The 24,999-nt window shown below is 43.5% G+C and overlaps 1 protein-coding gene across 3 annotated transcripts in view; it reads left to right on the top strand.

Moving 5' to 3' along the window:
* pik3ap1 (phosphoinositide-3-kinase adaptor protein 1) overlaps positions 1–24,999 on the top strand; it is a 98,437-nt gene that overhangs the window by 25,784 nt on the left and 47,654 nt on the right. For all 3 annotated transcript variants that reach the window (XM_043678651.1, XM_043678652.1, XM_043678650.1), the window contains exons 3-4: positions 20,777–20,946; positions 22,610–22,754. In XM_043678651.1, coding sequence (XP_043534586.1) covers positions 20,777–20,946; positions 22,610–22,754 — 315 coding nt within the window. The remainder of the gene's footprint in view (positions 1–20,776; positions 20,947–22,609; positions 22,755–24,999) is intronic.

The raw sequence follows: 24,999 nt of genomic DNA, 5'->3' as shown, positions 1-24,999 counted from the left end.
TCTGGTCTCCTTCCTATCGGAAAGATGTTGTGAAACTTGAAAGGGTTCAGAAAAGATTTACAAGGATGTTGCCAGGGTTGGAGGATCTGAGCTACAGGGAGAGGCTGAACAGGCTGGGGTTGTTTTCCCTGGAGCTTCGGAGGCTGAGGGGTGACCTCCTAGAGGTTTACAAAATTATGAGGGGCATAGATAGGATAAATAGACAAAGTCTTTTCCCTGGGGTCGAGGAGTCCAGAACTAGAGGGCATAGGTTTAGGGTGAGAGGGGAAAGATATAAAAGAGACCTAAAGGGCAACCTTTTCACACAGAGGGTGGTACGTGTATGGAATGAGCTACCAGAGGATCTGGTGGAAGCTGGTACAATTGCAACATTTAAGAGGCATTTGGATGGTTATATGAATAGGAAGGGTTTGGAGGGATATGGGCTGGGCGCTGGCAGGTGGGACTAGATTGGGTTGAGATATCTGGTCGGCATGGACGGGTTGGACCGAAGGGTCTGTTTCAATGCTGTACATCTCTATGAGTGTATGACTGTAAGTGTTCCCAGGGTCATTGCCACTATTTATCTGAATCAGCACCTAAATACAGATTCTCTGGTCACATTGACATAGCTGTTAATGGGAAGTTGACAGTGTTCAAAATGGCTGACTGTTTCTAAAGTTTCCATAGGGAACAAAACAAAAATAATTGGCTTTAATCTGCTGTGAAATATCCTGAAGCCACTGTGGAAATGCATTTTTTAAAAGCTTTCATGTGTAAATATAAGCGAGTTCAATCCTAAATACTCCTATTTCCTCACCTGGTAAAGGTTCGGGAATTCTGTCAATTATTGGTCCTTACGCTCAGATGCTGCTCCTACTGCAACCTTCCATTTCCTTAAATTGTTTATGGATTGATGAATCTTTTTGATATCTTCATTGGCTGTAAGGTGCTTTGAATGGTTGTATAAAACACTATTTGAATGAGAACTATATAAATTCTGAACTGGAAAAAAAAAATGGGTGAGGTGTACAACAGGCTGTTGACTTACTCAGGCTCAAGGTAAATTCCACTTATAATCAGCCTAATCAACAATAACACCAACTTGTATTCAAATAGAACTTTTCTGAGCTAGCAAGTGGTCCCAAAATGCTTCCTTTTCAACACCAGATAACAGAGGGACATTTGGGTTGATGGCCAAAGCTTGGTCAGAGAGGTAGGTTTTAAGGAGCTTCTTAATAAAGGATAGTGAGGCGCACAAGGTGAGAGGTTTAGGGAGCAGATTCTAGAGCCTGGGGCCTAGCCAGCTGATGGCACAGCCACTGATGGTGAAGTGATTCTAATCAGGGCTGTGCAAAAGACCAGAATTGGAGGAGCACAGAGCTCTCCAAGAGGTGTGAGGCTGAAGAAGATTCCAGAGATGGGGAGGAGAAAGATCATGGAGGTATTTCAAAACAAGGATGGAAATTTACAACTAAAGACATTGTTTAACTGGGAATTAATGTGGGATGGGGCTGAGAGGTGAATGGTTCTTGGTGTTATAGGAAGCAGACTTTATGTTCTCGATACTGGGTGTGAGGAGACCAGTCAGGAGTGCAATTGAATAGTCAACTCTAGAGGTAACATATTTGAGTAACAGATGACCTGAGGCAGGGGCAGAGGTAAGTGATGTTACAGAAGAGAGAAGAGGTGATCTTATTAATGGCACAGAGATATGGTTGTAAAGCCATCATGGGATCAAACATGACACCAAGATTGTGAGAGGAGGTTCATCCTCAAACTGTGAGCAGGCAGAGTGAGAGAGATAGGGGTGAATGGCGATGTCATGAAGTTTATTGAGGGAAGGTGGTAATGACAGACGCAGACTAAAGGAAGTAGCTTTGATATGTTCAGTGCCCAATGCTTATTCAGTACTGGATGTTGGACAAGCAGTCTGACAATTTAGCAACAGTAGATGGATCAGCGAGGTGTATTAAGCTAGAATTGGGTGTGGTCACTGGGTTCTAAGATAATGTTGCCAAGGGGCATGTGGATGAGAACTAGGATGAGTTTGGAAAGATCTTTGAGAACACCAAGTACAGGAGTAGGAAGAGAAGCCATGGCAAGCAATAGTCTGACTATAATGACATAGATAAAAAACATGAAGGCAGTCTTGCCCAACTGGTCAACAATGGAGGAGGATGGTATGCTCACCATTCAGTCAGGTGGATAAGGACAGGGAGAGATAGTTCACCTTTGAAACATTTGCAATAAATGTATTTTTGAAGTTTTCCAGTCAGAACCATTTTGGTACTGTTGCAAGAGCATTAACCTGACTGGAGGGAATCAAACATAAAATTCCAGGAAAGTTGGGAATGGATTTGGGATGTACCCTGGTCTTCTTCAATGGAACTAATCCTTGCAGCTCCTGTTTCTTATCATAACTGGCGTTTTCCATTCCTAGCATCTGGTGAGACTATACTGTATCCTCTCTATGGCCTTAGTTGTTTCTAACAGAATCACAGAATGGTTGCTTCATAAAAGGAGGTAATTTAGCTCACCGTATTGAAACCAGCTCCCTGAATGAAAAGTTCAACTAGTGCCACTCTCCCTACCTGCTACCCGTCAATTTTTTTTTTTACAAATACTAATCCAATTACCTGATGAAGGCCTCGATTGAATGTGCCTCCACTATACTCCCCTTGGAGAGGAAACGGAGCCTGAAAATGGGATGGTAGTTTCCAAGGATACAAGCGTCAGGGGTTTCTTCTGGAGAGAGGTACAATGGAAGATTTCAAGGAGGGAGCGACGGCATATGAGTGGAGACAACATTCCCTACTTACTGTGAGAGAGGTTTTCCATAACGTTGGAGTAATCCCTATGGAAAACATAATGCCTTTCCCGATCTCAGTTTATATCTGGCACTGAGGCAAGCAGATGGCGTGACGTGCAGCAGCAGTGATGCCAACAAGCAGCTCCATTGCAGTAAACCAGAGGATGCATGTGGGCTATTCACTGACAGCATGGCTCACAGCTCCAATTCACAACTGTGCAGTCATACACCACATGCATAGAATCAAACATTTTCCTCCACACTGAATGCAACAAAGTCACACTTGTACTGCCTGTATCACTCAGGATGAGTCCTGCAGTACTTGGGTAAGCAGTTCAAAAAATGGCACTTTGGGGGCATGAATGTTTAAAATCATTGAATCCCACGCAGTTGGGATTTTGTCATTCGAGTTCACATAGCGAGTCATGAGTGCTTGGAATTCTCTCCCTGAAAAGGTAGAAGCAGCGTGTTTGAATATTTTTAAGGCAGAGGTGAATAAAAGAGAATGAAAAGTCATCGGGGGTAAGCAAGTGTGTGGTTGAAGGTTACAGTCAGATCGGCTATAATCTTGTTAAATGGTAGAGCAGGGTCAAGGGGCCAAATAGACTAATCCTACTCCTTTTTTGTATGTTAATTACAGAATAGTTACAGCAAAGAAGCAAGAGTGGTTCAGATCATCCTACTACTTGCCCTTTCCTATGGCCCTGTGTCTTTTTATTTTGCTTTTGGACGTTTATCTAATGTCTTATTGAAACATACAACTGGATCTTCCTTATTGTACTCGCAAGGGAAACTTTCCGGTCCTTCCCATTAGCCTGGTGAAACAGTTTCCCGGTATTCCCAATGTTTCTTCCTGCTTTGACAGAAATTGCTGGAAAAGCTCAGGACACCCGGCAGCATCTGTGGAGAGAAATCAGAGTTAACGTTTCAGGTCCAGAGATGACTCCTGTTTCTGATTTACAGCTTCTACAGTCCTTTTGGTTTTTCTTCTTGCTATGTTGGACTCTGAGGTCAGCGCAGCAGTAGTTTCTAGAAATGGAGCAAACTAAGGAATGAGGCATGTGTATGCGTGTGTAATTAGGCAACATTTTCTTTCAAAATAATATATTAATGACGCATGGTGTTTCAAATGAATTATGAATCACATCATGTTGTTGGACAATTTATACTGCTTTACTAACAATTGCATAGAAGTAGCACTTTGCCAATAACCATTCAGTGTGTTTCATGAAATTAGTACACTTAACTGTGGTGATTTTAATTAACCAGTTTGGACATTTTATAACACAGTTCCAGGGCAAGTGGGACCTATTGTAAATATAATGACCAGTCAGTAACAGCATGGATGCTCTTTTATTAATATGGTCATTAATTAACTGCTCTGGCTCAGAAAGTAAGCATTAAAAATGTGAGGTCTCATCACTTTAATTTTTTTTTTGCTGAAGAGTTAAAACAAAGTTTGATGTTTAAACTAAATAGTTTTATTTTCATAGTGTGTCTTTCTGATTTCCCCCTCCCTCTCTCACAAATTCCCCTCTCCTTTTGTCAGGAGACAGAACAAAAGGCACACACTTACACTCTTGCATCACGGATAAGGTCAAATCTGTCCAGGAAATTTCAAGCACAGTGCATGTGTTTGTCTCTGTGTACATGTGTGTTTGCACAATATATTCGTGTAACGCAATCATTGCACTACACACAGGGGAACACATGGATTGCTTAAAGGAAAGACATATTCCTCCTTTAAGAGGAATCATAGAGTCCTACAGCAAGGAGACAGGCCCTTTTGCCAAAACTGGTCCATGCCAAACAAATATCATAAGAATCCTTGGAACGCTTGGCTTCAAATACGATTACTGGAACTCATGTTTTACCTGTGGATGGTAGCCCAGCAACAAGAGTGAATGGATCAACTACAATCATTTGTAGTTGGATGATTGTAAAGCAGTATAAATTGTCTAACAACATGATGTGATTAATAATTCATTTAAAAACCATGCGTCATTAATACATTATTTTCAAAGAAAATGTTGGCCAATTACTCAAACATTACAATTTACAAGCCTGCCTATTGGGGTAACATCAGCCTGTGCCAATTTCCAGTGGATGAAGGAGAACATTTTACAAGGTCTGTCCCAGGTCGCCATTTATCTGGATAATGTAATAATAACTGGGAAAACCAATAAAGAGTATTTAGAGAACTTGGACATAGCACTTAGATGTTCCTTCAAGGCAGGGGTGTGTCTTAGGAGGGAAAAATGTGTGTTCCAGGCATCCCTAGTGACCTACTTGGACTACAGAGTCAAGAAGACCAGGTTACACCTGTTGGAAGATAAAGTGAGGATGATCAAAGGTGTGCTGGCTCCCACCTCTGAACTACAATTTAGTCTTTCCTTGGATTGGTGAATAATTAATGGAAATTCATATGTAACCTGGCCTCCATCCTGGCACCCTTAATTTGCTATTAAAAAAGAGTCAGCCTTGGAAATGGTCTCGTAGCCAAGATGCAGCCTTCAGGGAAGTGGAGAAGCAGATATCATTGTCTAAGGTGTTGGCACACTATAGTGTGGTGCTAACATGCGATGCCTCCCTGTACAGTGTCGGGATAGTGTTTGCTCAAAGATGGCCGAATGGAGAGGAATGTCTAATAGTATACGCTTCCCAGACTTTATGCCCCCCAGACAGAGAAGGAAGTTTAGCAGTCAGCTTTGATGCAAAGAATGTCAAATTTCTTTCCACAAAGGACAATAATGAACCAGATGTGGTTTAATGATAATTGATGATCGTGTCATGGTTGCCAATACAGATGCCAGCGTTCAAACACAGATTTTTATTAACTAGATTCAAATCCCCCCAGCTAATGTGGTGGGATTTGAATCTCTGTCCTTGGAACATTAACCTGGCCCTCTGGTTAATGTTACTCTGATCATCTAATGTGTTTCAAGATCTAATGTAATGAGAAACTATGATGGATATATGAAGGAAGGGCACAAATTGGTTGTAAAAATTTGGGGACTCGTAATCAATGGTGGAGGGTGGGGTAGTGATAGAAGGTGCGGCGGAGTGCAGTGCAGTGACTTTTATTTAGTATGGCTAACTGAAACAAAATTCTCACATAAAAGTGTGCATTTGGACTCTGTTTAAATAAGGACTGTCATTTAGTGAACCCAGTACAACACCATCTCCTTTATTGCAATGGGCAACTTTGTAATGATGGAAGTATGGGGACAGGAGGAGGTCATTAAATCCTGGAGCTACCTCCCCCGCTCAGTGTAATCATCACTGGTGTGTGATCTAATGCGATCTACTCACCTTCGCCCCATATTTTTTTGCCCAGTCACTGAAGCCCACATCCCAAGAATGAAAAAAGCAAAAACCTGTCATACTCATTATACTAATTACAATTGATGTCTCATCAATTTCCATTTACAGAAGACAGTTCCAAACCTCTCTGTGTAAAATGGTTTCCCTACATTATTCCTTTTAAGATGCCTCAAGCAGTGGAAATAATTTCTCTTATCCCATTTATTCTCCTTTAATACCTCAATAATTTGATCAATTTTGGAATTTTTGATTTCCAACTCTAATTGTAATCTCCCATTGGAACTTAATCTTGTGATTACAGGTATCATAGAACACTCAGCGCAGTACAGGCCCTTTGGCCCTCGATGTTGTGCCGACCTCTGGAACTAATCTGAAACCTATCTATCCTACACTGTTCCATTTTCATCCAAATGCCTATCCAATGACCATTTAAATACCCTTAAAGTTGGCGAGTCTACTACTGTTGTAGGCAGTGCGTTCCATACCCCTACTACTCTGAGTAAAGGAACTACCTCTAACATCTGTCTTATTTCTATCTATCACCTCTCAATTTTTAAATCAATGGCCCCTCATGCTAGCCATCACCATCTGAGGAAAAAGGCTCTCACTGCCCACTCCATCTAACCCTCTCAATATGTCTCAATTAAGTCACCTCTCAATTTTCTTTCCTCTAACGAAAACAGCCTCAAGCACCTCAGTCTTTCCTCATAAGACCTTCCCTCCATACCAGGCAACATCCTAGTAAATCTCCTCAGAACCCTTTCCAAAGCTTCCACATCCTTCCTATTAATGCGATGACCAGAACAGTACCCAATATTCCAAGTGCGGCTGCACCAGAGTTTTGTACAGCTGCAGCATGACCTTGTGGCTCCGAAACTCAATCCCTCTACCAAGAAAAGCTAACACACCGTATGCCTTCTAAACAACCGTATCAACCTGGGTGCCAACTTTCTAGAATCTATGTACATGGAGACTAAGATCTCTCTGCTCATCTACACTGCCAAGAATCTTATCATTAGCCCAGTACTCTGCATTCCTGTTGCTCCTTCCAAAGTGAATCACCTCACACTTTTCCGCATGAAACTCCATTTGCCACGTCTCAGCCCAGCTCTGCAGCTTATCTATGTCCCTCTGTAACCTGCAACATCCTTCAGCAGTGTCCACAACCCCACCGACCTTAGTGTCATCCGTAGATTTACTAACCCATCCTTCTAAGCCCTCGTCTAGGTAATTTATAAAAATGACACACGAGCGGTGGCCCCAAAACAGATCCTTGCGGTACACCACTAGTAACTGAACTCCAGGATTAATATTTCCCTTCAACCACCACCCTCTGTCTTCTTTCAGCTAGCCAATTCCTGATCCAAATGTATCTGTTTGATAAGCCCATGCCGTACTCTCCCAAAGACCATTATACCCTTGCTCTGTTCTCAAGACCAGAACTCCTCGGGGACTCCCCCCTTTAGTTTAACCAGTTTTCTGAAACCTGCCTTTCATTCTTGTAATCCCTGTATTATATACATAAATGACAGCTTTTAATCAGCTTTTCCTACTACTTTCTGCTCCTACTTGTGACATTTTCATGATCTTTGTACATGGACTTCAAAGTTGTTTAAGACTTTACACTTGTCTGCATTGAAATCTATTTGCCACATTCTTATTCCTTCATTCATTTATCAATACATAATCTTCTTTCATTTCCACTGTTTGCATTAACCAAGAAGGGGATTTACACATGGAGGCAGAGGGCATGATTGAGGGGTTAAATGACTACATTACATCTGTCTTTACCAAGGAAGCAGGTGGTGCGAAAGTCATAGTGAAAGAGGAGATTGTTGAGACACTGGATTAACTGAGCATTGATAAAGAGCAGTATCAGAAAGGGAGGTTGCACTTATGTAAGTCACCAAGGCTGAAACAAATACAGTCAAGGATAATGAGGGACGTAGCGGTGGATATTGCAGAGGGACTGTTCATAATCATCTTATTTTCCTCAATCTAGGAATGTTACCGGAGACTGGAGAATTGCACATGTTCAAAAATGGGTATGAGGATGAGGAGAGTAACTAAAGGCGAGACAATTTAATCTTGGTAATAGGAAAGCTTTTAAAAATAATGATTGGACAAAAATAACAGTCATTTGAGCAAACAAGGAAAGCCAGCAGGGATTTGTAAATGGAAAATTGTATTTAAATTAATTTGACTTGAGTTTTTTGATGAGGTTTTTGATTGGAGTGTATGTGAACTTTCAATAGGCTGTACACTAGGCTAGGCAGTGTCGAACCAAATGGATTAAAAAGGTGAGTGGTGTTTCCCAGACTGGAAGAAGGTCCTTCAGGAGTTGTTAAGAGATCCATTGTTTTTCTTATTTAACACTATTAACCTGGAATTTCAAAATGTGGGGATAAAACATAATAAAGATGAAGTAATGGAAGTATTCCAAAATGAGAGGAAGATAGTCAAAGACTTCGAGATGTCACAGACCTGCTGATGGAACGAGTGGACAAGTGGCCAGCGTAATGTAGAGAATTGTGAAATACTGTAGAAAGATCAAGGTGGGAAAGAAAAAACATAAAAAGAAAGAATATGTTTCTAAAAGGGATGCAGAGGCATAGGGACTTGGAGATATAGGTACACACATCATTTAAGGTGTCAGAAGCATGGCTTTAGAAATAGAGGCTTCAAGGACAATGGCAAAGAGATTAGATTAGATTCCCTACAGTGTGGAAACAGGCCCTTCGGCCCAACAAGTCCACACCGACCCTCCAAAGCGTAACCCACCCAGACCCATTTCCATCTGACTATCGCAGCTAACACTATGGGCAATTTAGCATGGCCAATTTGCCTGACCTGCACATCTTTGGACTGTGGGAGGAAACCGGAGCACCTGTACGCAGACACGGGGAGAATGTGCAAACTCCACACAGACAGTCGCCTGAGGCTAGAATCGAACCTGGGATCCTGGTGCTGTGAGGCAGCAGTGCTAACCACTGAACCACCATGAATCTTTACAAACCACCAATTCAGCCTGAACTGGAGTACTGTGCCCACATCTGGGCATCACAATTTAGGAAGGATAAGAAGGCACTGGGGAAGGTGTAGGTTAGATTTACAAGAGTTTTTTTGGGGGAATGACAGCCGGTTCCATGCATAGATTGGTGAAGCTTGAGGCAGTCTTCCCCAGAGAATTGAGGAAATTTAATTGAGGTATTCAAAGAGTTTAGGAAGAGTGAATAATAAGAATCAGCTGAAGAATGGAGAATCTGGATTGGTGGTGCTGGAAAAGCACAGCAGTTCAGGCAGCATCCAAGGAGCAGTAAAATCGATGTTTCGGGCAAAAGCCCTTCATCAGCAATACCTGTATTCCTGATGAAGGGCTTTTGCCTGAAATATCGATTTTACTGCTCCTCGGATGCTACCTGAACTGCTGTGCTCTTCCAGCACCACCAATTCAGAATCTGGTTTCCAGCATCTGCAGTCATTGTTTTTACCCTGAAGAATGGAGAATTAGAGAACACTAATTTAAGGTGATTGGTAAAAAATAGAGCATGAGGGAAAAACAATTTTATGCAGTGAGCAGTTACTATCCAGGATATATGGCATGAGTGTTTTCCTGTTCTTTGAGATGTGAGCATCGCTGCTAAGGTCAGCATTGATTAAATTCCCTACAGTGTGGAAAGAGGCCTTTTGGCCCAACAAGTCCACACTGACCCTCCGAAGAGTAATCCACCGAGACCCATTTCCCTCTGACTAATGCACCTAACACTATGGGCAATTTAGCATGGCCAATTCACCTGACCTGCACATCTTTGGACTGTGGGAGGAAACCGGAGCACCCGGAGGAAACCCACGCAGACACAGGGAAACTGAGCAGCTTGCTCAACCATTTCAGAATCAAACACACCATAGTGGGTCTGGAGTCACATCTAAACTAGACCAAGTAAGGATGGCAGACTTCCTTCCCGAAAGGATATTATGAACCAGATGGATTTTTAAACATTTGTCATGATTTCGGATTATGAGGAATTCAAATTTTTCACTATTTGGAGATGCCGGTTTTGGACTGGGATGTACAGAGTTAAAAATCACACAACACCAGGGTATAGTGCAACAGGTTTATTTGGAAGCACTAGCTTTCGGAGCGCTGCTCCTTCATCAGATGGTTGTGGAGAATAAGATTGTAAGACACAGAATTTATCGCAAAAGTTCACATTGTGATGTAACTGAAATTAAATATTTTAATATATAGGTCGTTTTAAATATATAAGTTCAGTTACATCACACTGTAAACTTTTGCTATAAATTCTGTGTCTTACGATCTTATTCTCCACAACCACCTAATGAAGGAGCAGCACTTCGAAAGTTAGGGCTTCCAAATAAACCTGTTGGACTATAACCTGGTGTTGTGTGATTTTTAACTTTTTCACTGTGTACCACAGTGGGATTCAAACACACAAGGTTCTAGATTGCTAGACCAGGGAAGGAATACCACACCACTTTGCAGTGGTGGGAGGTTGAATCATGACTTTCAAGAGGGAATTGGCTAATTATTTGAAAAGAAAATAATTTACAGGGCCATGGGGAAATGTTGGGATAGTGGGTGCAGCTGAGTTACTCTTGCTAAGAGCCTGCAGGGACATGATGGGCCAAATGGACTCTGGTGCTGCAACCTTCTTTTCTGATTCTTCTGAATGCCACCTAGTGTTTTGCTACTGGCACATTGCTTTCAATACCATTATCTAAGTCAATGATAAATAAGTTGAATAATTGAAGCCCTCACAGATCTTTGAGGGACACCATCACATTCTGCCAATTCTCAATATCCCTAATCTGTATTTCCTGTCACTCAGCCTGTAGCCAGATCTTCCCTGAGCTTCAGCTTTAGCTAACAGATTCTCATGAAGAACTTTATCAAATGTTTTGTGGAAGTCCATATAAGTAACTTTCCTTTGCATTCCCCATTCACTATTTTAATCACCACTTCAAAAATGCAATCAGATTCACCAGGGAAGACCTGTCCTTTACAAATCCATTTTGACTCTCTTCCCCCTCTCACTCTGATCAGCTAAATAACTTCAAGGACACAACTGTTCAGATGGCAGGGTTTTCTGCCCTGATACCTTACCCATTGATACCATCAAGCCAGCATCTATTCAGGAGGGTGTTACTTGTCTCAAGGAGAGGAAGACTTTCACCCCTATTTGGGGAGGAGGACCAGCCTCAGAGGGACACTTGGCGGGCTGGCATCTCTCCATCTGAAGGTGGGTCTGGGGTACCACCAAGGCAGGTCCCACTGAGAGAACTGAAGTTCTTGAATGCCGTTGAGAGGTCAGAGTGTTCAAGTGGGTTAATACTTTGGAAATGTGCACGGGGAGGGGGGAGGTCTCACAAGCTGAGGGTCCCCTAACATCTTCATCAAAAAAACGCCTGGCATGTCGGAGCCAATCTGGGGACCACTAGGCAGGCACACACTACTTTTTATGAGATTTCCTACCCCTCTCAGCACCACCCACCTTCAAACCTACCAGGCACGACTGGTACAAATTTGGTCCTTCCCTGGGTGCTTAGTCACTCTATCCTTAATGATACTCTGAGAAAACCTCCCAAGAACAGACACTAAATTAACAAGTCTATCATTCACTGGATGATTCCCTCTGACACATTTTTGTTTTAAAAACAGGGTGATTCCAGAGGATGAAGTAAAATTTGGGGGAGTTGTAGTTTGACCATCTGCAACATGCTCAGCTTTAAAACCCTGGGACAGAAACTGCTTGGTACTGGGTGTTTGTCACTCATTAATCTCTCCATCAATGTTTACACGACACTTGTTGAGTCACTCACCCTGATTCATCAGTTTTCCCGGAATATCGCATCCTGATCTTTCAACTGTAAACACTGAGACAAAAGAATGATTCGGTGTCCACCATTTCTGTCTGATCATTGACAAAAACACATTATCCTTGATCACATCCCTGTCTCATCTCATCGTAAAAGAATGTGCATGAACATTGATACGCCTTTTTGCGTACTGTCCATTTACAGCTCTTAATACCTTCTTTGTAGCTATTGGCTGCTCTTTAACTCTTTCTCCTCTACTAGGATGTGTGATTATTTTGCAATTCTATTTGAGTTTTCTTCCATAATTCAATGATTTCTCTTGCACCTTTCATTATCTAACATTGGCTGTCCTTTTCAGCAAGAGGAGATTATACCACTTTCGGGATATAGATTGGTTCTGGATCATTGTAAATTCTTTCTGGAACACCACCTGCAGAGCTGTTTTATCTATTAACAGTTTCACTCTGGACAGTCACTGTGGACAGTCTCTATCTCACCCCTTCAAAGTCAGCCTCACCTAAATGTTACGTAATTCTAAGTCATTGATTAATGCAGCATCGAATATGGGACAGCCCCTTGTTGTTTTAGGAAATATCGCTTCAGAGACTCTCAAAAAGTTCATTCTCTTTCTGACTTGTGGGCAGTTGCTTATTCCAATAGTTAAAATCCCCATTAAAACCCCTCTGCTGTCGCTACACATTCCTGATTCCTGATGAAGGGCTTTTGCCCGAAACGTCGATTTTCCTGCTCCTCGGATGCTGCCTAATCTGCTGTGCTTTTCCAGCACCACTCTAATTTTAACTCTGAAATACAGCATCTGCAGTCCTCACTTTCGTCTAGTTGCTACGCATTTGTCTACTGTTATGTCTACAGTGTACAATTTCACAGCTGCAACTGGAAACCATTACAGAATTAAATCTTTTTCTAAGTAAATCCTTTTCTAATTCTGCTGATGAAGTCTCTACAGTTCATTACATCTTGTTACAGCCTCTCTTATCTTCAGTGCGATTTCATCCTTGGTTGCTAAGACTATGTCCCCATCCCTTATTCAGGGTGATTAACAATCTCAGGTTTCCCAGTGTTCTCCTGTAATGTAGCCTTTTGTCCTGGGTCAGCCCACCCTAAGATGTATTTTGCCCCATGTCGGTACAGACATTGTCTACAAGTGTCTGACTTGGTAGAAATTAGGCTCAGCAGGAGGCCATTCAGCCCTTCGAGCCTGCTGTATTCAATATTATCATAGCTTATCAACCAACTCAGTACTTTCTTCTCACTTTCTCCCTATCCCTTTTGATCCCTTTTAACTCTAAGAACTTTATCTAATACCTTCTTAAAAACCTTAAACCTTAACCTTGAAAACCTTGAAAGCCTTAACCACTTTCCCACAGGCTCGCCACTCTCTGGGTGAAGACATTTCTCCTCACCTTAGTCCGAAATGGCTTACACTGTCCTGTGCACTTTCCCTGTCGCTGTGCACTTTCCTGGAGACAGTATAACCAAGTATATTAGTTTTCTGGTGATAACTGTCCTTTTGCCAGGTCTCCACAATCTGCCTTAAACATTAAAAACATAGAAATTAGGCACAGCAGTGGCCATTCAGCCCTTCAAACTTGCTGTATTCAATATGATTACGTTTATCACCCAACTCAATAGTCTCTTCTCGCTTTCTCCCCATTCCCTTTGATCCTTTTAACTCTAAGAACTTTATCTAATACCTTTTTGAAAACCTTAAATATATTGGCCTTAACCACTTTTCCACAGGCTCACCGCTTTCTGGATGAAGAAATTTCTCCTCATCTCAGTCCTAAATGACCTACCCCATATCCTTAGACTGTGACCCCGGTTCTGGAATCCCTGCTTATCAGAAACATCCTGCCTACATTTACCCTGTGTAGTTCTGTTGGAATTTTGTAGATTTCTTTGCAAACCTCCTCCCTCATTCTTCTAAACTCCAGTGAATATAATCCTAATTGATCAGTCTCTCTTCATACATCAATCCTGTCATCCCAGAAATCAGTCCAGTAAACCTTTGTTGCTCTCTCTCCATAACTAGAACATTCTTCCTCAGATAAAGAGACCAAAACAGCACACTTGTGGTCTCACCAACCACCTGTACAATTGTAGCAAGATACCCCTGCTCCTGTACTTCAATCCTCTATGGAGGCAAACATATCATTTGCCTTCTTGACTGCCTGCTACACCGACATGCTTACTTTCAGCAACCGGTGTAAAAGGACAGCCAGATCTCTTTGCACCTTTCCAAATCTATCACCATTCAAATAGTAGTCTGCCTTCCTGCTTTTGCTACCAAAGTGGGTAACCTCACATTTATCCTTCCGCTCAGCTCATCCAAATCACAATGAAGCAAAAGTGGCTCAGTGGCACAGTAGCTCGGTGGTTAGCACTGCTTTCTCACAGCGCCAGGGACCTGGGTCCGATTCCAGCCTCCACTGACTGTCTGTGTGGAGTTTGCTCATTCTCCCTGTGTTTGCATGGGTTTCCTCCCACAGTCCATAGATGTGCAGGTTATGTGAATTAGCCACACCAAATTGCCCGTAGTGTTCAGGAATGTGTAGGTTAGGTGCATTCATCAGGGGAAGTGTAGAGTAATCGGGTGGGGAGAGCATCTAGGTGGAATACTCTTTGGAGGGTCAGTGTGGACTTGTTGCACCAAATGGCCCGTTTCTATGATCTCTGCATTGTCTCACAGCTCACCCTCCCACCAGCTTTCATTCAATTTGTTCCTACATGCTATGTGTTTGTCCCAGCACCCATGTCCTATGCAATGGAGCAACTCTTCAACAAACCCCTCTTTCAATCCCAAGTTCACCTTCTTACTCCGTTTATCCCAATGGTAACAGAGATGTGAATCAGATGCAGTAAATTTAATAAAAGCCAAATACTGCAGAAGCCGGAGATCTGAAATAAAAACAGAGATTTCCGGAGAAACTGAGCAGGTCTGATGACATCTATGGAAAGCAAAACAGAGGTTACGATTTGAGTCTGATGTGACTTCTTCGTAACCGAGATCCAAACAAGAGTCATTGGCTACGACACGTTAACACTTGTAAAGCTTGGGGTTCTGTTCTTTAATTTTCTTCGTTCCTGATATGCTACAAACATACTCTTCCCTACATGGGTTCCATTATGACTCATCCCCTTTCCTCCAAGATCCCTTCAAACTGGTTTTAAAATGTTACTCGTCTGAGCACTAAGAGGGCAGAAGCCATGTGAGATTCTCAGTCCTCCTGACAAATGGTGCTACCTGTCCCATAATCTCAGAATCCCCTACATATCATTCTGCCAGTCCTCCTCCTAATCTTGTAGCCCCCCACTTCACAGTGCCTTGTCCAGGTGCTGCTTGTCTTTCCAATAGTTGTTACCCTCTCAGAGAACATGTACATTGTACTTACTGGATTGGAATAATTTCTGTGGTTTCCCATTGTCTATTTCACCTGGATTCTTCCCCTTTCGCAGTTAGTCACACCAACCCCACTGTACATCTGGGTGAGATGTATTGGAAGTCCAGGGCAAACTGTCCAGATACCTATTGCCTCAAACTAGCATGAATTAATGCAGGTGCAGGGTGTGAATAGAAGCCGTAATCTCATTGCCCACAGCACAGAATTCCCACACTCTCCAACTTCCTGACTTTTGCACACTACTCTCACTCCTTACACGGCCACTGTGTGGAAACCTTTGCCATAGTGGAACAATCGAGAGTGTGTTGCTGTGAAAACACAGCAGATCAGGCAGCATCCGAGCAGCAGGAGAATCAATGTTTCGGACATAAGCACTTCATCAGGAATGAGGATGGTGGGCGGTGGGGTGGGGGGATCTGAGAGATAAATGGCAGGGGGAGTGGGGATTGGGGGAAGGTAACTGAGAAAACAATAGGTGAAAGAAGGTGAGGGAGAAGGTGATAAGCTGGGGGGGGGGGCGGGGGGGTGATGGACAAGTCAGGAGAGAGGTGTGATTTGGAGGCTTGGGACTGGGATAATGTGAGGGAAGGGAAATGAGGAAGCTGTTGAAATCCACATTTATGCCACGTGGTTACAGGGTTGCAAAATATAAGGCGTTCTTCCTCCAGGCATTGGGTGATAACGGTTTTGGGGGTGGAGGAGGCCCAGGACCTCCATGTCCTTGATGGAGTGGGAGGGGGAGTTGAGATGTTCAGCCATGGGGTGGTGGGATTGGTGGTGGTGTCCCAGAGATGTTCTCTGAAACAATCTGCAAGAAGGAGTGCTATCTCCCTGATGTAGAGCAGACCACATCGGGTGCAATGGACATGAGGTGAGCTCAGAGTCAAATAAAAAGTCGCCTCCTCTCTCTATAAAGATCTCAAGTGAGTCCATCTCTCATTGTACCGCTCCCCCCCTCACCCAGGTCCTCTCCTCTGTCCTGAAGCTTTTCAGCCACATCCTCAAGCAGACTCACTACCACAACCACATCTCCTTCCTCAGTGCCCGCCTACAGAACCATCTGATCCCACATGGACTCTGGACCACATTCAGACCAACCCAGTTTGGACCTGAACAGGATATCCAGTACACACTACAAATCCAAAACTTTCAACAATGATTCGCTTTCCGGATCCTCCGCTCCACGCTATCAGCCCATGTGCCACCATCTACTCTACCTGGAGTCAGTCCTGCCCCAACTCGGAGCCACATAAAAGTCAGATCCATGCCCCTCCCCCACCAGCCCACACCTGGCACCTTCTCCTGGCCCCATAGGAAGTGCAAAAACCTGCGCCCACACTACTCCCCTCACCTCCGTCCAAGGTCCCAAGGGATCCTTCCACATCCATCAGAAATTTACCTGCACCTCTACAATGTGACCTCTGCATCCGTTGCACCCAATGTGGTCTCCTCCACATTGGGGAGGCAGGACGCCTTCTTGCGGATTGTTTCAGAGAACATCCCTGGGACACCTGCACCCACCAACCCCACCGCTCCATGGCTGAACACTTCAATTTCCCCACCCACTCCGTCAAGGACATGCAGGTCCTGGGGCTTCTTCCACTGCCAAACCGTTACCACGTGACACCTGGAGGAAGAACGTCTCATATTCCACCTTGGGACCCTGCCACCACATGGCATAAATGTGGATTTCAACAGCTTCCTCATTTCCCCTCCCTCCACATTATCCCATTCCCAAGCCTCCAAATCGACACTGCCCTCCTGACATGTCCAAAACTCTCCCCTCTGACCTATCACCTTCTCCCTCACCTTCATCCACCTATTGCTTTCTCAGCTACCTTCCCCCCCCAAACTTACCCCCCTCCCATTTATCTCTCAGCCCCTCACTCACAGTCCTCATTCCTGACGAAGGGCTTATGCCTGAAACATCGATTTTCGTGCTCCTCGGCTGCTGCCTAATCTGCTGTGTTTTCCCACCAACACACTCTCGATCCTGATGTCCAGTCCTCACTTTCTGTGTCATGGTGGAACAGTTTGTAATGCTGGGAAAGTGAAACATGGAAATAGTTGGTTTATACATGCACGAATTATAAAAATGAGGAACTGCCAAAGCAAATGATTCTGAAAGCATTATTCTCATTTCCGTAGGACTTCACCCAGTTCAAACAATGTCTATTTACAGAGTTCAGTATCAATGATAATATGTTGTGTTTTGCTTTCTTTTAGTTCCATTTGTGGAAAGCAGCCACTCTCTTCAGGTCTATTCACCAAGAACTGATTGCATTAAAACATTCTTAATTTCTCCATTTCCTTCTCATGCTCCAACTTATGTTACTCAGAGCTTATAACACTGTCATCACTCAAGTTCATTCCCAAAATTCACATCAAACCTGCTGACACTGTTGGAGGTTATTTGTTGACCTTAAGCTAGTGACGGCCGAACTCTTTGATAGTTTCTGCTCCATACTGTGCTCCCACCCACATTGCAGACCATGCCCCCACCACCGAACATTGGGCAATAGTTTCGAAGATTGTTCTTGACTCTGTGAAGCTTGATCCTCTGTGGTCTATAATCTCATAACTAGTGTTCCCTCTGGGTTCCAATGTGCGTAGTTGTGCAAAGTAATTTACAGTGCTATTAAATAAATGGCCCAATCCCTCCCGAACAAAGTCACAGGGTGCACTGGTTATGGTGCTTCAAGCCAAAGCATTTGGTTTCTACCTGCTTTCTCTGATTCACAAACGAGACTGTCCCATTCTGGAGACTGGGTCAGTAACACAGAGAGCTGTGGGATATTAGTATCCCTGCCATTTTACTGATAGTGTGACTGCCACCAACCAGCAGAATGCCCACCGCAAGGAGTGAACAGTCAATTTACAGATTATAAAGACCCTATAGGACCCTACAACAATACAATACAATACAGCACAGGAACAGGCGCTTCAGCCCACCAAACCTGCACCGATTCCTAATCCTTATTTAGATCCACTACTTACGGCCCATGCACGGTACCTATCCATCTGTTTGCCTCATGTTCATGGGTCTATCAAGATACATTGCTGTGGCATCTCTACAATGGTGAATCGGTCTTCCCACCCATGGGGGTGGCTTCCCTGTGACAGGCCTGGAGGTATGACAGGGGCGGGGGGGGTAATGCAGCTGTGGGAGAGAGATGTTAAACCTTATAGTCATTTTGACCTTCACAGCGCGGCACTCATTGCAGACACCCAATCCAGCCAGTTCAATACAGGCACAGTCCAAGCCAGACTGTTGTTAAGTCAGCTTGTAACAGAGAATGCAGTCCCTACAGCCCCAGACCAGAAAGATTTAGTTTTCAGCATTATCCATGTTACTGTCTTGTTAGATCTCATCCGTTGTGTTGTGTACAGTTGTGGACATCCTATTATTGAAAAGGTGTGAATGCAGTGGAGAGAGAGTACAGAAATGGTTAACTAGAATGGTTCCAGGAATGAGGCGCATCATTTGAAGAACTGGGACGATTGTCCCTTGAAAGAAGAAGGTTGAGACGAGATCTGACAGAGGGTTTCCGAATGATGAGCAGGCTGGGTAATGTAGATCGGGATAATCTGTTGCTCTTGTAAAAGAAGAAAGAACGAGAAGTGTGTAGATTTAAAGATGTGGGACATAGATGGACAAACAAAATGAGGGTGATGGAAGAAGAATAGTCTTCACTCAGCAAGTAGGTAGGGTCTAGAATGCAGTTACTGGAAGTGTTGTGGAGGCAGATTCAATTAAGGCAAGCAACAGGAGCACTGGATAGTTATTTGGATAGAAATGATAGGCAGAGGGATGGGGAAAAGGCAGGAGATCGGCACTAGATGATAGAACCAGTATAGGCATGATGGGATGAATGGCCTTCTTCTGTGCTGTAACAGTTGTGTGACTCTGAACAACCTTCTGAGAGACCACAGGTTCCCTGTCTACCTTAGCTCCCCGGCTGCCCCACCATCTGGGCTGTCACAGCTATTACCCCTGGATATTCAACTACAAGAAGGTGGAAACATTCTTCTTGAGCAGTGACCCATTGAGATCAACAAGTTTAACGGATGGTCGCTTCCAGTTAGAATTTAATTACCTCCTTCATGCAATACTCAGGCATGGATTAATGACTCGTGAGTTGAAACTGTTCTTAGTGTAAATCAGAATTAATGCATCGCCAACAAAGGCTAATCTTGCTGTTGACACACAGACTGGACATAAACCATGTTGCCTGCTGTAGTTCCCCATAATACTTAATTTTACTCAGAAATTGCATACAGGGGTGAGTGAGGGAGACACTTTGTAAGTTATCTCTCACTAACAGACGAATACAGTGAGCACATTTCAGAAAGTGGGCGGCACGGTGGCACAGTGGTTAGCACTGCTGCCTCACAGCGCCTGAGACCCGGGTTCAATTCCCGCCTCAGGCGACTGACTGTGTGGAGTTTGCACGTTCTCCCCGTGTCTGCGTGGGTTTCCTCCGGGTGCTCCGGTTTCCTCCCACAGTCCAAAGATGTGCAGGGTCAGGTGAATTGGCCATGCTAAATTGCCCGTAGTGTTAGGTAAGGGGTAAATGTAGGGGTATGGGTGGGTTTCGCTTCGGCGGGTCGGTGTGGACTTGTTGGGCCGAAGGGCCTGTTTCCACACTGTAATGTAATCTAATCTAATCTAAATTTCAGAAAGATAAGGTCTGTCACAAGAGTAAACAAGAAAATCAGAAACAAAAAAGATAATTCCAAAACAGCAAGTTAATAATTTAAATCAGGCATCAATAAAATTGACCATTAAAACCTGTCAAGCAGTAGAGCTAATGAATAAAATGTCTTTTGCCATTTCTATTAAGTAGCAGAGCTGCAAAGGTACAGACAAGGCCTCACTTCCTGGTGTCCAGGGAGGGAGGAGAAAGGAGTTTAAGTAACACTGACGGTGGTCCACCTCTCCCAGCAGGCCTCGATAGCATTCACCTGAAATTGGAAGGTGGAAGTGGGCTGTCTTTCAGCCTGTTTTCCTCCTCTCTCGGCCTACTTTGTGGGCAGGTTGTTTCAGAGTTGGGAGAGGGGTGAAGGGGAGGAGGAGAAGGGTTAGAGTGTGACTGACTCAATCGCCACCAACTTACCCAGCAACCTCCTCTTCCACTGACCTGGCTAACTGTCCCAGTCACCCTCCTTTACAGGACATATTGTGGCCTACAGGCTCCCTACAGTCACGCATACCTGTCCCAAAAGGATCAAGCATCTGTTTACACTCGAATTGTTTACATTTTTGAGCGCCTGTCAATGACAGATGATTGCCGTTGCTGTATCAGTGGAAAGTGATGTGCAGAAGCCAAAACCTGTCTCAGGAGTTAGGCAAACCCTATACCTCTTTATAATCAAACTTCTGAAATTTGTACCTCTTCAGGTTATGGCAGAGACTCGGGCTGCGACACAACAGAATCTGAATTGCAAGCTGAACCTCAAGCCAAAGTGCGGAGTAATGTAGCAAAATCCACTGTGCAACTGTGTTCCCAAACTTTCAGAGACCCCCAAGAAAACACCGTGAAAGTTCTACCAGATAGGATCCCATGCGGGGTAGGTATTGACTGTTGCATGGACCTTGCTCAATTACCATACAGTATTTTTATGTCTCACCAAAGATGAGTTGCTTGAAACATTAATCTGGTATGATTCCATGCCTCGATTGTGCACAGCAACTCTCAGTTAAAAAGAATTGATTAATGCAAATAATGTAACGATCAATGTATACATAGAAACACAGGAAAATAAGAGCAGGAGTAGATTATTCAGCCTGTCATCATAGAACCCCTCCAGTGCAGAAGCAGGCCATTTGGCCCATCGATCCACACCAACTGTCCGAAGAGCATCCCACCCAGACCAATCCCATCCCTGTAACCCTGCATTACCCATGGCTAATTCACCTAGCCTGTACATCTTTGGACTGTGGGAGGAAACTGGAGCATCTGGAGAAAACATACGCACATGCAAACTTCACACAGATGGAAACCTGAGGCTGGAGTCGAACCTGGGTCCCTGGCTCTGAGGTAGCAGTGGTAGATGGGGTCAAACTCAGACATTCCAACCGGAACTCTATCAACAAACACATCGAGTTAGACCCCATCTAACACCCCCTGAGAAAAGGAACAGGAAGTGACTTCACCACAGGAAATGACATCACCAACCCAAAGAAACCCAAACATGTAAATAGAAAGCAGGAATTTTCAGCATTGCTTTGCATGAAGCCCACTGAAGGTGTTACCTAGTATGGTAATGAAACGTTTGGAAATGAACCTTCAAACTCAGCAAGCAAACCTACATCCAAAAGAGAAATAGCTGTATGAAATTGAGTGAAATGTGCATAAGTCAGATAGGAAATTAGGGGAAGATAGAGCATTGTGTAAGATACTGGTTCTGAAAGAGTTAATGTTGAAATTGTACTTGCTCCATCCAATTTGATGATGCCATGCAATCTTTGGCAAGGGATGAGAGATTTGACATGAGTCATTATAGGAAGCAGACATACAGCTCCCCAGAATCCTAGCAATTACCCTGAAGTCTTGTGGAATATTGATAGTGTCCATACCTGTGAGCCAAGAGGCCTGGGTTCAAGTCCCACCTATTCCAGTAGTCTCTAATAACATTCCTGAAGGAGGTTGATTTATAAAAAAGAACTGAGTCATTACCTGGACTGATAGTGTTGTTGTACTTGGTGCTGTCATGCAATAAGTCATGCTAGTAACCAAGACAAGTACCTCTTCTGTTCAGGCTCACCAGGGTTGTATCCTCTACCACTGATCATCAGACAGGCCTTAGACTCGGTACTGAAAAGGATGATTGGAGACAGCAATCTACCTCCAATAACCTTACCCTGTGCCATATACCATCAGGGGTAGCAGCTACCATGAGATACCAGTAATCAGGACAAATACCACAGAGGTAGGCAAACAGGAAGAATGAGAGAGAAAGAAGGAAAGGTGGAAATAGACTATAGAAAGAGAGAAACCTATTTTCTTATTCCAACAGAACAAATTATTGGAGCTGGCAATATTATTTTAGACTTCCAGAATCCACAGCATTTTACTTTTATTATTTTTAATTATTGTAATTGTATAGCTTTTAAAAAATATAATTCATGTGGCTGGATAGAATGTTGCACATAGCTCCATTGTTATTGGAAGGTTGACTAGTGTTGCTACAATATGCTAAATGTTCGATATCCTTCTGCGTTTAATTTCAGACCCCACAGCAGATTTTTGTTATTCTGAAGGTCAAACTGGACACCAAAGTCAAATGTGAAATTGACTTTACGTTCGGTGTGAAGGCTGCTGTTCGTGTTCCAGCCATGTTTGTCAATGAGTACATGCTATCTGCTCAAGCGCCAGGTAGGAGTCAGCTCTGTGAGCAGGAAACTTGTCTTGAGTGGGCAGAGATTACATTCACACTCCGATCCAATTCTGTCCTGCTGTCACCCAGTTCCTCGTTCACTTCTCCTGTTGTCCAATTTCTGACTGGAAACTTGTAAAAACTGTCTCAAACAAAATGTACATCCCAAATAGCTGCATCATTAAGCTCTTTCGATAAAATGCCTCAGCCTTTATGTAGATAAAATCATAGAAGGAGGCCATTCAGCCTATCATGCCTGTACAAGCTTGAGCTGTTTTCGTTTCAAGTGTCTTGTTTTTTGTTAGTATTCTGGCATCTTTACTTGAACATGTCCAAAATGTCAATTATATAAACGGAATCAGGAGGTTGAGACTCAGCAGTTTTAATTTCTAAATGGTATGAGTATATAGGGGAGAGTTTCCACTTTAGGACAGGAACAACCCTTTGTTGAGAGATGGGACACTGCCACTCAGGGATGATTCTGCCCATTTCCCTGATCAGAAATCCTAACCTGTCAAATGTGCAGTTTTCCAATACCCCAGAGATTTCATATATTGTCCACCAATTAATCAATGCCCTCCTGAGTGGCAGGAATTACATCCATCATGATTTCTCATGATTCATCTGGGAAGACAGTTGAAAGGTTTTTGATGTAAATGAGCAAGATGTGGGGTTTGCAATCGCATCCCAGCATTGCATTACATTGAATTCAATAAATAATTCATAATCGCTGTAGGCTTGCTGTTAGAAAGATAACCCAACTTATCTCTTTGCAAATACTGTTCAGTGAAGAGAAACTACAACCTGTTACCTGGTGAAGACTACATGTGACTCCAATCTGACCCACTGTCCTCTGGACTCAGCAGGTCTGGGAGCATTTGGCTGACAAAGTTGTTTTTGAGTGGAACAAAGGGGGAGCAGAATCATAAAGGGAAATTTGCCGCATTCTTACCTGACCAGAGGGCTGTTCTTTCATTGGACAGAGGTGGCAAGTAGTTGTTTAACCTGAGGTGAGGGGAAAGGTTGAGAAGGAGAATCCTTCATTGTCAATTGAGCCAGTGCAGGAATGGAACCCACGCTGTTGGCATTGCTCTGTACTGCAAGCCAGCCAGCCATCCATCCAACTGAGCTAACCACACCCAGGCTGTGAATTGAACTCGCAGCTTTCTGCATGCCCAGCTTTCATTTCCGATTTTTGGTATCTGCAGTTTTTGTTTATTGCTCTTTGCTCAGAATCGCAGCAGATTTAGGTCAGGATTCTCCTCTGTGGTCTTGTCCAAAATCAAATGTGGGTCTTCTGGAGCTGGGCAGAAAATATGGACGGTGAGGCCTAACCCAGCCTTACCCACCTGGCCCTTGTTTCTTTCTCCAGGATTGATGCCAGGAAGGTGACAGGTTTCTCCTCCCATGCTTACAGCACCTAGATGGCAATGAGACATGGACCAGAGTCCATGTTCACAGTGGATTTATTTTTTTTTATTTCATTCACTCATAGGATATGGACATTGCTGGCTTGCTACATTTTATTGCCCATCCTTAGTTGTCCTTGAGAAGGTGATGTTGATCTGCCTTCTTAAACCACTGTCCAAACTACCCTTGGAGAGGGAGTTCCCTTCTGCCTGTCAGACTAGGTTAGACAGAGTGGATGAAGACAGGTGCTGGGAAATACCAGTAAATAGTTTTTAGGTACCCCTCAAGCAAAAGAATTTTCTCTCCCTTCATTTCATATCCAACATTTACCTCTTCTCAGCTAAGGCCCCTTGAGGGATCATAAACCAATTTTGGGCTTTCTGCTTCCCATTCTACAATCAATGTCTGATTATTTTGTTGAATGACGTTCCGTGAGAGACTTGGCCAGTTTACGAGACCCTGGTTAAACTCTATAGACAAGAGTTCCACAGTCTACTGTCCTCAAAGGGAAGTGAAAGACATTGTTCACCTGCAATTCCCTCTCTCAAATGTTTGTTTCTTTACTCAGCAGTCTGTCACTTGTCATTGTTTATCTGTTACAGATATTTGGAAGCTGCCACATTCATATTGCATTTTTTTAAAAATCATTCATGGGAAGTGGGATGTCATTGGCTGGGCTTGCTACATTTTATTGCCCATCCTTAATTGCCCTTTAGCTGAGTGGCTCACTAGGCCACTTCAAAGGATAATTAAGAATCAGTCACATTGTTGTAGGTCTGGAGTCATACGCAGCCCAGACCAAGTAAGAACGGCAGATTTCCTTCCCTAAAGGAC

Source organism: Chiloscyllium plagiosum, chromosome 38 (assembly GCF_004010195.1).
Source record: "Chiloscyllium plagiosum isolate BGI_BamShark_2017 chromosome 38, ASM401019v2, whole genome shotgun sequence".
NCBI lineage: Eukaryota > Metazoa > Chordata > Chondrichthyes > Orectolobiformes > Hemiscylliidae > Chiloscyllium > Chiloscyllium plagiosum.
Note: the sequence above shows the minus strand (reverse complement) of the source record. Positions and strands in the feature narration are given on the sequence as shown.